The sequence below is a fragment of the Trematomus bernacchii genome, unplaced genomic scaffold, assembly GCF_902827165.1.
Source record: "Trematomus bernacchii unplaced genomic scaffold, fTreBer1.1, whole genome shotgun sequence".
Taxonomy (NCBI): domain Eukaryota; kingdom Metazoa; phylum Chordata; class Actinopteri; order Perciformes; family Nototheniidae; genus Trematomus; species Trematomus bernacchii.
The window spans coordinates 899,009-912,106 of record NW_022987709.1 but is presented as its reverse complement, the minus strand read 5'-3'; the positions used below and the strand labels follow the sequence as shown (position 1 = coordinate 912,106).

Sequence of the window (13,098 nt, the reverse complement as noted above, 5' to 3'; positions counted from 1 at the left end):
AAGTGCTCTCCTTACAAGGCTGAGTGGTGGGTAATGAGAGCAGTACATTCCTGTTTGAGATCATAAATAGGCAGCAACAGAGGCTTATATTATCACTTTCATTTTCAGCGATTATAAATTGAAAAGAAACCAATCTCTCCTGCCATGTTGGATCCGTCTCTTATTATTATTATTATTATTTGGCTCTTTATGTGGGCTAGAAAGGTTCACCAGTTTTTACAAGAGTGCTTCCTTTTTGGACAACAATGTGTGAACAATTAACGAGTCTACTCTAAAACACAGGACTCCAACTGTTCTGTACATTAAGATTATTTTTACCATGTGTCTAGGACTTACATCGTCACTATAACTCTAAAACATGTTCTTCAAAAGTGCAGTAAGATTTCACTTCAAGGACAAGTCAAATCAAAAGTAGTGTTCTCAATAGCGGCTGACTCCAGCACCAGTGTTTTATGATACCTGGCTCTAAAACAAAAGAACAAAATGAAACAACATTGCTTAACGTCATTTGTCAGTTTAAACACAAGCAGCAAAGAAGTGGGACACGTGACACTCACACAGCTCTTGGATTAAGTGACTGTACATTTACTATGAAGCTTTACGGCGCTTCATATTCACCTGAAAGGTCTACATGTGCAAATAAGTCTTCTGTCAGGAATGGAACTGGATTATGTGTGTGTGTGAGCAGGTGTGAGATCAGTCTGCAGCTCCTGTTCCTCTGTGATTCTCCACTGTGCAGACCACTAGAATCACAACTATCACACAGTGCCACGTCATGTTGTTGTGAGGGGGGGGGGGGGGGGGAGACCTATTATGAAGCCGTTATGTGGCAATTGACACGACTTGGCAGTGGCCCTCTATACAACTGCATTCTAATGTTGCCAATACAGAAAGCACACATTTACACACACACGACAAAGAGATATTCTGAAGTCAGGTATACAAATCCAGTTTGACAGTTTCACTGGTGTAAATGTACATATTGTGTTCATTGGTAGACAGTACCTATGCTCAAAGACAAGGCATGCATTAGATACTCAAGATGTTGCTGACCACTTCCTGTTTGCACAGTTATGGATCCCACAGGGGTTAAAGGCTGAAAGGATAAAACTGGTTGTTTAAGTAAAAAGATCCTTAAGTGTAGGTATACGGGGAATATTGACAATGTGTAGGGCTGCCCATTGGCACAAAGACCAATTACTAGGAAATCCTAATAGTTTGAAACATGTCCTGTTGGAGCTATATTTTGATTTATATTATTTAATAGCTAAACATTTAATTTCTCACTGTTTTTGTTTATGGTACATGTAATATTATTTAGTGTTATTATTAGTTAGTTAAAGTAGTTTTAACATTTTATTTTGAAGGTGTATTTGGGCACCTGGTGTAATTGTATATATTGGAGACAGGTGGTGGTGGGAGTAGAGCACCAGTTGGATTTATCAGGGTAAACACGAGGAGACCAGAGGACAGGCCCAGGGAAGAGAGGTAAACCTTTGTCCGTTGTATATTGATATAGGAATAAAATGCACAGAAAGGACTCTTGCCTGGACTTGATCGTTTTATTTGAGTTCATTTTCTTGTTTATTTGCAGTAGGAATTTTTGATTGGTGGAAAACAATGGTGTTTTTGAAGATTGGGCCGTTGGATCATTGCGTGGCACAGCCTGGTCGGGGGTTAGGACAGGATTACATTTACTGCAATAGTGTTGGGAGGAATTCTATTTTTGCCTGTAACAATAGTGGGATCCATAAACATACATCCAAAACCATCTGCTCTTACCAAGCCCTCAAAAAAGAGCTTTGTTTGCATCTTTTAAAAAAAAAAAAACCTTTCCAGAGAGATTCCCTGAATATACAAAAATATAAAACAGAAACTGGGGAGACTTCCTTTTTTACTTAAACAAGTATCCACATAAAATAACTTGGGGATCATTGTTTCACATCTTTGTCTTTTTTACTTTCTTTTTTGCAAGTTGTAAGACTTTATGGCAGTTTCATTTACAAAGTAGACTACACTACTTTAAAACCAAATTCACATATTGTTAGTTCCAACCGGTGACTGACAGTCAGGTGAGGAGGCCAGATTCACAACGTGCAAAAGTCAACTGCAGGTTAACCAATAGAAAGCAACATAACAAGCATGTGGTGTAGATGATGTGTTTATCCCAGGATGAGAGTATTAACAGGAGCAGCCGCCTTCAGTAGTCTGAGGCTCCTGCGGTTTGTCCAACTTGATGTCGATCACTGGAGAGAGCGTTAAGGAAGAGTTGGAAAACATCAGTATTGATTTTATTACATGCTCTGAACGGAGCAGCTGCTCTGAAAGCCTTCAGGGAGGAAATGCAGGTGAAACATGATGGAGTCTTTTATAATATCCCACCAGACTGCCTAATAGAAGACTGTAGTAGCACTTATCTACCACTAGATGGTAATATTTCCCATGCAACCCTTCCATTTGCAGTCAACTATACTAACAGCCAAAATACCTACATTATGTCAAAAAATAAATAGATATAGTTGCTGCACATAATAATAATTAAAAACTTATCTTTTATTATTGGTAGGTTTTATGTTTAAAACACAATTCAGCATTTTCTTCACATTGTGCGGTGAGAGGGCAGACCTGCTGTAAGGCGCATCAGTTGGTGTACTTTAATACAATACAGCAGGTGAAATGTGGCAGCACAGCAGCAAGCTCTTACTTACTATTCATCTTTCTGGTAAACATTATGCATGTATAAGGAGGGGGCCCGGCCTATAAAAACTGTGGCCTACATATTGTATGCAAGTTGAAAGAGTCTCATTGCTTTCAGATGCCCCTCCCACAGTGCATGGTGCTGTATCAGCAGGTGATGTGTGTTTTCATGTTTTATGGAAGCGTTTCATCGCTACAATGGCTACATGGTAACATTGGAAGGACAGCTTATATTCCAGCCTTCCCATTTGGATTGGTTCCCATCTGGAATATGGAGGCTTTATCACAGCATTACCAAACCAAATGAGCACGTTCAGCTCAGAATATTTCACAGCTCTGATACCTGTGTGTGATTGGGTGTGTGTGTAGGTTACAGTCTACAGCATATCCTGAACAGTGAGTAATGAGTCCTCTGCCACTATAGTGGCATTTGTTTCAGAGTGTAGCGTAATACATAAGTATGTATTCTGGTTAAATCCTCAAATAGCTTTTAAGCAATAGATGGATAGCAGTGGCGGCTGGTGAATCTTTCTCCAGGGGGGGCTCTACCAAAATGTAAGCAAACGTATACACAAACTCAAGAACATAAGTCATATTACAAGGCAGGGCTAGCTCAAAGGCACACAGCACTTGATACAGTCTATTATTTTAGTGCCTGTTTTTGTCAACCTCCTTATTATGCTTACTGACCTCTATCCTGTAGCCCTCATTGGACAGCTGTGTTTACTTTCCTAAACATGACTAGTCACATAGCATCGTCCATGTGGACTCTGGTTTGTTCATGCTTTTTTGTTTTTTCTGATATGTGCTTTAAGTCACTCACATCTGTCTGGATCCATGCTGGGTCTGGTCCATAGACTGGTCTGATCCTGACGTTTGAAAAGGGAGGCAGGGGAAGCAAAATATAGCACTGGTGTTGCTACAGGTAGTTATACAAGCCTTCTTGCTAAACCAGCTCCTTCAAAATGTACGCTTATACTGCCTTCCTCTGTCCTTAACTCCTGCCTAATGTCAGGCTGATCAGCTCCAAGCTCTTTTACTTTCAGCTTTCCCTCCAGTGTCCTCCTCTCAAAGGGTGTTTCTTTAAGTGATTAAACATCATTTTCCTTCTCCATATTCGCTATCTAGTTTAGTGGGAATGCTGATACAGCATTCCAACTATCTGTTCTTCGACGCACGAAATTCTTTATTATTCTGCAGGGTTATTTTGCGCCTCTTCTTCTCCCACATTCCACATCGCAGAAACTCTGTTCAAACATCAAAACGTTCAGCTCGGTCGGGAATCGATTGCTATTACTTTTCTTATTCATAACTTTCATAATTCCAGAGATACATCCCATAATTCATCAAATGTTTTACATGGAAGTCAATGGAGAAACTCTTCAGACTTGAAAAATCTTCATGCGACTTCAACTGCTAACTGTTCCTTCATACTTTCACTCAGAAACCTCATGCCAACTTTAAAATGTTACACATCTTTCTGACATTATTCGTGTAACACAACTTTTAAATCTGATTCTTCCTTTTAGAAATATTAAACATTGTTCAGACCTTGGTAAAGAGGCCTTCTTCAGATTTTAGAGTGCGTGATGTCACAGCTAGAGTGGAGGACAGATTTAATTTTGCCTTCATATTTTCTTTTAAACCTGCCATAATTCCCAAACCCGACATTCCTGAGACATAACTTTCATGACAAATGTAGGAAAACATCTCGTAGCTTGATAATTAAACAAAATGCCTCTTGAGGGCATGAAGTGACACAAACTTTCAACATGTCTCCATTAAAACCCCATTGTAAGTTGAGCCTCATCTTTCCCCACCACAGCAGCCGCACACCTTTAGTTAATCTGCCAAAAAGGCCACATTATTAACCCGAAAGTACACAAAAAGTGCACTTCAGATGCTCAAGTTCCTTGACATGCTTCACGCTTTGAAATTTCACCGATATCTGTTACGGTTCTTCAACAAAACGTTCACATGTAAGAGGTTTATCTCTCATTCAGAACAATGAAAATGCTCTCCTCTCACTGATTACTGCACATCACCATGGAAACCTTTGATCTCTGGACACGTCGTTAGCTCAAATATAAACACCTGTGTCATGGAGCACGATGATGTCATAACTCCAACTGACATGCTCAGAGCAGCAGATTTCAGATAATGGTTAACACAGCTCTACATCAAATCTGATGTTACATAATGTGGTGTTACTATGGTAACGCATCCCTCGCCATAAAACACGATGTCGCTGTAACTCCAATGGACACCAGTGTTCATGTATCATTTCAATCTAAATTCTTCACTTTCTTCTTACACATTACATTTCAGCATAGTACTTGTCTAGTGTCTTTGCATAGTATATGCAAAGACACCCAACATTTGAGGTAGGCCTCACATCACTTTTATCTCTGCTCCGAGATCAAGCCCACTCTGTTGCTACTGTCAGACATGTGATGGACAAAATCAAGGACATTGTGGCATTTTTTAACCCAGGCCAGGTACCTGTAATTGCTGCTGACCAGCCAATGTATGCAGTAGCCAAACAGGTGCAGTGGCACTGGCCTGAAAACTATGGTGAGGACAAGTTTGTCATCATGTTTGGAGGCCTACATATTGAAATGGCTGCACTGAGGTCAGTTGGGACCCTACTCCAGGACAGTGGTTGGACAGGAGCTCTAGTTGAAGCTGGCATTGCATCTGCCGGTACAGCAGAATCGCTTTTAACAGCTTCAAGCATCACTAGGACACGACAGATGCACCAGATAACAGCATGCAGTTTGTACAAGCTAATGAAGGTGGCCTATGCTGACTACTCCTGTGAGGCAACTGAAAATGCTGGGGAAGTTCTCTGTATAGAGAACCGCAGTGACGCGTCCTAAAACCCGGAAGTAAGTTAGCATTTTTACCACGTCCGGTTCCTTCGACAAAAAGCAATGCATTTTCTCCATAGGATTTTGGAAAATAGCTCGAAATAAGGTCTGTGTTTGACACAAATTGAAGAGACAGATCACGTTTTGTTCTACGACATTAAATACATCAGCAGTGACCCCGCTGGTGATTTTTGAAGAGTTTACGTGTCTGAAAAACGATGGTTGTTAACATGTGGCTGAATAGGACTACAGAAGTTGTCCAGGCCGTTTTACGTCATTACACCGAACACGTAAAACACTCCCGCTAAGTTTGTTTGCCCTGTTCTGCTTGAAAGCAAGTACCTGCCTCCTGCAAACTGTTCAAACAAACGCTTCAACTCGTACCATTTCGAATCTGTATGTTTGAATATGGATCTTAAGTTGGCGTGATGTTGAAGCAGCGACCCTGCTGAAGTTCGTTTATACAGGGTTCCTGCAGGTTTCGCCAACTAAAATGTAAGACTTTTTAAGACCTTTTTAAGACCACTTTGAATATAAAAGAAGAAATACGTCCCATAATTACTTACAAAGTAAATGTATTCATGTTCAACATAAGAACAATGACTGAACATAACAGCATAACAGTACAGAACTGTGTTAGCGTGTTAGACAAAAAGTGTGTATGTGTGTGTGTCTGTGTGTGTGTGTTCGGGCTGTGCAATTAATCGTATTTTAATCGCAATTACGATTTTGGCCTGCCACAATTACGAAAACAACATAATCGAAAAAAACAATTATTTAGCTTTGCTAGGTTGTGACAGTGCACTACAACATAATTTTGATCTAATTAATTTTAGTCTAATTTATTTTTATTTATCATATTTATATATGTTTAGTAGCTTGTGGAAGTGCGCTCCAAAATATTTGTTGATCTTGTTTATTGGTATTTATTATTTTTATATTATTTATTTAAATGTATAATTTATTTAATTTATTTTTGCATTGGTTTTTCAGTTGAATTATACGTTCAGGGTAATCAACAGTTAAAAAGATACTGTTCAAATTATTATTTGTTTTAAAGTTCAATAAATGGATGTTTTCAAAGTCAATGAATAATCATATTTAATAATCGTGATATCAATTATTGACCAAAAATAATCGTGATTATGATTTTTGCCAAAATCGAGCAGCCCTAGTGTGTGTGTGTGTGTGTGTGTGTGTGTGTGTGTGTGTGTGTGTGTGTGTGTGTGTGTGTGTGTGTGTGTGTGTGTGTGTGTGTGTGTGTGTGTGTGTGTGTGTGTGTGTGTGTGTGTGTGTGTGTGTGTGTGTGTGTACTGGTTTCAACCAAGCACTACATTTGAGGTTTTCCAACCAAATACGGCTGAACTTACACTTCCCCATATTTATTTGTAAGTAGATTCGAAGATACATGAGTTTCTGACTGCCGCTAGCTGAAGCTTGGTTGCTAGGTTACTAGCTGGGTGTTCTCCAATAAGGGGCCGGCGGAAACAAAGTTAGTGATTACTGGTTCCATGTTGATTTATTTCAATACAAATTGTTGGGGGGAACTGAAAGGCTATTACCGTACTGGTTACTTTGCAGCCCGGACATTTCCCCCAAAACACATTTAGACGCGATCGCAACACAGAAGTACCTTTCAAATCCGATCATTTTTAAGACCTTCTAAATCATATTTAAGACCTTTCTTATTTTTTTGTCATATTTAAGACCTTTTTAAGGCCTTAAATTCAGATTATCAAATTTAAGACTTTTTAAGACCCCGCGGGAACCCTGTTATAGCATAACGTTAGCATTTTGCTTCTGGCGACTAGATTTATGATTCTAAAATTATAAAAGTAGGGTAGACATGTGGATATTATCCGGCTGAACAAAACGTGATCCGTCTCTTAAATGTGTGTCAACCACAGACCTTATTTCGAGCTATTTTCCAAAATCCTATGGAGAAATTGCATTGCATTTTTGACGAAGGAACCGGAAGGAGTTTACTTCCGGGTTTTAGGACGCGTCACTGCGGTTCTTCTATTGAAGCTTGGTACAAGAGCCACAAACTACAAAGCCCCCAGTTTCTCTTCTGGAATACAGTGCTGTCAATGAAACTGGTGATTTTCATGTTGATTCGATCATTCAGGGAAGCCAACTTCAGCTTATACTGTGTTCATTTTTACATTTTGTGTTTTAAAATTACACAAAACAGCTCTGAATAAGTTCAAACATATACATTTGACTTTCCCATGGTCAAAAACATATAATTCAATACCAAAATCACCCAAATTTACCCAGCTGATTGACGCTGTGATCGCCTCAGCTGGTACAAAAGAGTCCTGCTGACGAAATTCTGCGTTTGGTTGTGAAGCCATACGTTTTTTTGACCGCTGCACTGCAGAGAAATTATGAGTTTAAGTTGTTTATTTTATGTGACGTAACTGTCTCCATCATCGTCTGGCTCCCAAGAACCAAAATGGTGACAGCCAAAATGCTGAAGGTAAGGCTGCGAAACAAGTCCAATAACTAAGGGGTCACGTTTCCCATTTTCTAGTTGCTGAGTGAGAAATATCTGGCTCTTAAACTGCTAAATGCTGCTCTATATTGCTAACTTGGTTTGTCTGCTGTTAGTGCTAATGGTCTGCGATTAGCATACAGTCAGTTTATCAAAGCTTCTTCTCTAAAAGCAGATTGAAAACCGATGTAATTTTCTTCGTTTAGCTTAACTACTTCCCCTGAACTCAACACAGTAACAGCTGTGGTATCGACATAAACAAAAAGATGTCTCAAAGTTTTACCTTGAAGATGCTTTGATAAAAACTGGCACGATGTGCTGTTAGTGTTCACATTAAACCCCTGAATAATCAAACTCCTGTGAAACACAATTTATTAACAAAATAACCATTTCCTCTGCTGCCTTTTTTCTGATGTGTCTGGTGTGATTTCATTTTGCTTTTTGGCTTTCTCTCATTAACGATGATGACCCTAGCACTTGATCTGGGTCAAGCTCTCTCTTTACTCTCCCTCTGCAGACCTGCAGTGGTGATAATACGCAGTGACCCTGTAGGAAATTATTTCTCAGGCAGGAAGCAGAAGACTGTGCCTGACATCCACCATAAATCAGTGTGACCTGTGTGTCCCCAATTTAAAACCGGCAATTATAGGTAACAAATAGTACACTGTCAAACTGAAAGTAGAACTAGTATCTGTACTCTAAAAGAAACCCATGTGGAACCATAGAAAATGTGTTCCATTGTATTCTATCTAATTGTTCCAATAAATAAACTTGGATTGAATTAATCCAAAATGTTGTGCAACCTGGATTGTCTTCTGTACTGTGTTGTAAATTGAAGATGTTGCACAAAAAAAATGTATTGTAGCGTCTCGCTACAGGAACACAGGGAGGCTTGGTTTGTCCTTTATCCGGGAGTTTATTATACAGATCACAGGTTACTGTTGGCCGTAACCACGCCAAAACAATCCACTAACCCTGTCGTATTCTCACTCTCCGTCACATATCCCGCTAGCTCTCCCCTAGCTTCCCGCGTCTCTCCCTCCAGGAACCTCCCTCTTCCAGCCCCAACCAACCAGACAACACTCTCCCACCCAAACCCACAGCCAGAGTTGGGTGTAACAGGTTGTGGGGAACCAGGCAAGGTCCCCGGGTCGTGAGAGGGGGGTTGGGAAGAAGAAAGAACAGTGTCCCTAGCCCCCTGTGTCTCACCAACTGATCGTAGTGGTGTCGCTGTACCCCCATAGGGTGCCAACCTGTCCCGGTGAAGAGCAACTATTCTCCCTCTCCGCTGCAGTTGGACCCTGTAGACGACCTCACTCAGTCTCTCCAGAACCCTGCAGGGCCCTTCCCAGTTGCTGTCCAGCTTTGGGCATCTGCCCTTCTTCCTCTGTGGGTTATACACCCAGACCAACTCACTTGCACTGAAATGCCGTCCTCTAGCATGCACATCGTAGTTCCTCTTCTGCCTCGCTCCTGCACTCTGTAGCTGGCACCTGGCAAAGTCGTGAGCAGACTGCAACCGTTCCTGGAGTTTCCTGGCATATTCGAACCCTGGGGGGTCCACAGGAGCGTCGGGGGGCAAGCCCATCATCATCTCGCCCGGCGTGCGCATCTCTCTTCCTAACATGAGGAGGGCAGGGGAGCAGGAAGTGGAATCTTGGGTCGCAGACCGGTACGCCATCAGCACGAGGGGGACATGGGCGTCCCAGTCTCTTTGGTGTTTCGCCGTCACTATGGCAAGCTGTTGAGCCAGTGTGCGGTTGAACCTTTCCACGAGGCCGTCGCTCTGTGGGTGATGGGGTGTGGTGCGGGTCTTATGGGATCCCAGTTTTTCGCACATAGCCTTAAACACTCGGGACTCAAAGTTCCGAACCTGATCTGTGTGCATGACTTCAGGCACCTCTAATCTGCTAAACATTCCCTCCACCAAAGCGTCCACAATAGTCTCTGCCTCTTGATCTGGTAGGCTGTATGCCTCAGGCCACTTAGTGAAGTAGTCCATGGCTGTGAGGATGTAGCGGTTCCCTTTTTCTGTGCGGGGAAACGGCCCAAGAACGTCGATCCCGATCCTTTCCATTGTGCACCCTACCGGAAACTGCTGGAGCTGGGCATGAGATCTGTCGGTAGGGCCCTTACGTGCAGTGCAGCTGTCACAGTAATCTTCCACATCTCGTCTCTGTTGGCCCCAGTAGAATCTCTGTCGCAGGCGGCGGAGAGTCTTAGAGACCCCAAAGTGACCAGATCCTGGAGTTCCATGCACTGACCGAAGTACCGCCTCCCGCAGGGTCCTCGGCACCACCACCTGCCACCGTGTCTCTCCTGCAGCCGGTTCCTTCCACCCCCTCTGCAGCACTCCATCACACAGGCGCAGGGCTTCAAACATTGACCATAGCCCTTTAGTGGCACGAGAAAACTCAGAGACCTGTTCCCATCGGGGTTTGTGTTGTGCAGCCACCCAAGCGGTTACCGGCCTGATGTCGACATCCCCCTCCTGATTCTTCCTCCATTCGGCAGCATCTACAGCTAAAAGTCCATGGTCAGTTGATGCCCCGACTGGTCCCACAGCTGCACATATCACCTCAGCCTGTAGACATTCCCTCTCCTGTGTCTCTCTCTTCACGCAGTAGCGGCAGTCATCACTGTAGCAGGGGCGGCGGGAGAGTGCATCAGCGTTGCCGTGCTGCACGCCAGGTCTGTGAATTATGGTGAAGTCATATGCTTGTAACTCTTCAATCCAGCGTGCCAGCTGGCCTTCTGGTTCTTTGAAGGACATGAGCCACTGTAAGGCAGAGTGATCAGTCCGGACTGTGAAGTGGAGGGCCCCCTAGGTAGTACCTAAAGTGCCGGATGGCGCTGACCACAGCAAGCAGTTCCCGTCTGGTGACACAGTAGCGGCGTTCAGCTTTGTTGAATGTTCTGCTATAGTAGGCCACTACTCTCTCTCCTTCTGGTGTCACCTGGGCCAGCACGGCTCCTGCTCCACTGTTGCTGGCATCGGTGTCGAGGATGAAGGGAAGGGTGGGGTCAGGGGGGAAGAGGATCAGTGCCTCCACTAGGGCTTCCTGTAGTAAAGCAAATGCTGCCTGACACTCCACTGTCCATGAAAACACCTCTTCTTTCTGTAACAGGCGGAACAGCGGCGCAGCTATGCAGGAGAACCCTTTCACAAACCTCCTGTAGTAGGAGGACAGGCCCAGGAAGCTCTTCAGGTCCTGCACAGAGCTGGGGGTAGGCCAGTCCTTCACAGCCTGCACCTTTTCTCCCATGGTGCCGACGCCGCCCTCCGTTAGCCTGTGACCGAGAAAAGTCACCTCACGCTTCAAGAAACAGCACTTCTGGGGGTGCAATTTCAGTCCTGCTCCAGCCACTCTCACCAGCACACGTTTGAGGGCCCCGAGAGCTGATTCGAATCAAATCAAATCAAATCAGGTTTTATTTATAAAGCACATTTAAAAGCGATTTTTGGTCGAGCCAAAGTGCTGTACATGTAATAAAAAAAAACACATTACTACAAAACACAATAAACGACAATAAATTACAACAGATATAACTTAAAAAACAAAATAAGAATAAAACACACGGAAAAGTCAGAAGTCGTGCTCCGCTCTAATTAGAAAGCCAGAGAGAAGAAGTGAGTTTTTAGAGTGGATTTAAAAACCCCTACGGTCTGGGCCGACCTCACATGGAGGGGCAAAGTGTTCCAGAGCCTAGGGCCAGCTGCTGCGAAGGCTCGGTGCCCTCGGGTTTTGAGCCTGGTTTTGGGCACTACCAGCAGCAGCTGGTCAGCAGACCTTAAAGCTCTGGCTGGGGTGTAGCGCTGGAGCAGTTCAGTTATATAGGCCGGAGCCAGCCCATTTAGGGCTTTAAAAACAAATAAAAGGACTTTAAAATCAATTCTGAACCGAACTGGAAGCCAGTGTAGTGAGGCCAGAATAGGGGTGATGTGGTCGCGCTTTTTGTGACCAGTCAGCAAACGTGCAGCCGCATTTTGGACTAGCTGTAAGCGTTTGATTGAGGCCTGGTCCATAACCACATACAGAGCGTTACAATAGTCCAGTCTCGAGGTTACAAAGGCGTTGATAACCCTTTCTAAGTCTTTAAAAGATAAATACGACTTGGTCTTGGCCAATAGTCTTATGTTAAAAAAGCAGGATTTTACTACGGTGCTAACCTGCTTGTCAAATTTAAAAGTGCTGGTGAATGTCACTCCAAGGTTCATGACCGAGGGGAGGATGTTTTTATTGAGAGAGCCCAGAATATCAACCGGAGAGGCTGGAGGTTGCGGTCCAAAAAAGATGACCTCAGTCTTGCTCTCGTTGAGGTTGAGGAAGTTTTTGCTCAGCCAGGATTTAATCTCTGCTAAGCAGTCCATCAGCTGCTGTAGTGAGTGTGTGACATTTGCTTTTAGAGGCAGATATATCTGTACATCGTCGGCGTAGCAGTGGAAGGGAATGTTATGTGTTGTGAGTATTGAACCTAGGGGCAGTATGTACAGTAGGAAAAGAATGGGGCCCAGAATCGAGCCTTGGGGAACCCCACAGGTAAGAGGGGCTTTGGCAGAGGAGAAGGCACCTAGCTGTACCGAAAAGCTACGGTCTGTCAGGTAGGACCTGAACCATGCAAGGGCAGAGCCTGTGATGCCAGCGGACTGTTCAAGCCGTGACAGCAGGATGCTATGGTCCACAGTGTCAAAGGCAGCTGTCAGGTCTAACAGCACCAAGACAGCTGGGCTGCCTGAGGATTCGAAGGATTCCCCATGGACGAGGATGTCGTCCAGGTAAACAACACACTCATGGCGGGGGATGTCTGCCAGCACCTGGTCCATAAGCCTCTCAAACGTGGCAGGGGGCCGAATTACAGAGGCCGAATGGGAGAACTTTAAACTGCCATAAACCCCCGTTGGTGATGAAGGCTGTTTTCTGTCTGGCCTCAGGGGCAAGGGGGACCTGCCAATATCCGCTGCACAGGTCCAGGGAGGAGAACCAGGAAGACCCTGCCACTGTATCGAGTGCCTCATCGATGCGAGGAAGGGGG

General features: G+C 43.7%; 1 protein-coding gene across 2 annotated transcripts in view; it reads right to left on the bottom strand.

The window, feature by feature from the left end:
- Positions 1-498: 498 nt before the first annotated feature.
- rab6ba (RAB6B, member RAS oncogene family a) overlaps positions 499-13,098 on the bottom strand; it is a 126,627-nt gene continuing 114,027 nt past the window's right edge. For both annotated transcript variants that reach the window (XM_034140902.1, XM_034140901.1), the window contains exon 8: positions 499-2,246. In XM_034140902.1, the coding sequence (XP_033996793.1) occupies positions 2,182-2,246 (65 nt within the window). In that variant the 3' untranslated portion in view covers positions 499-2,181. The remainder of the gene's footprint in view (positions 2,247-13,098) is intronic.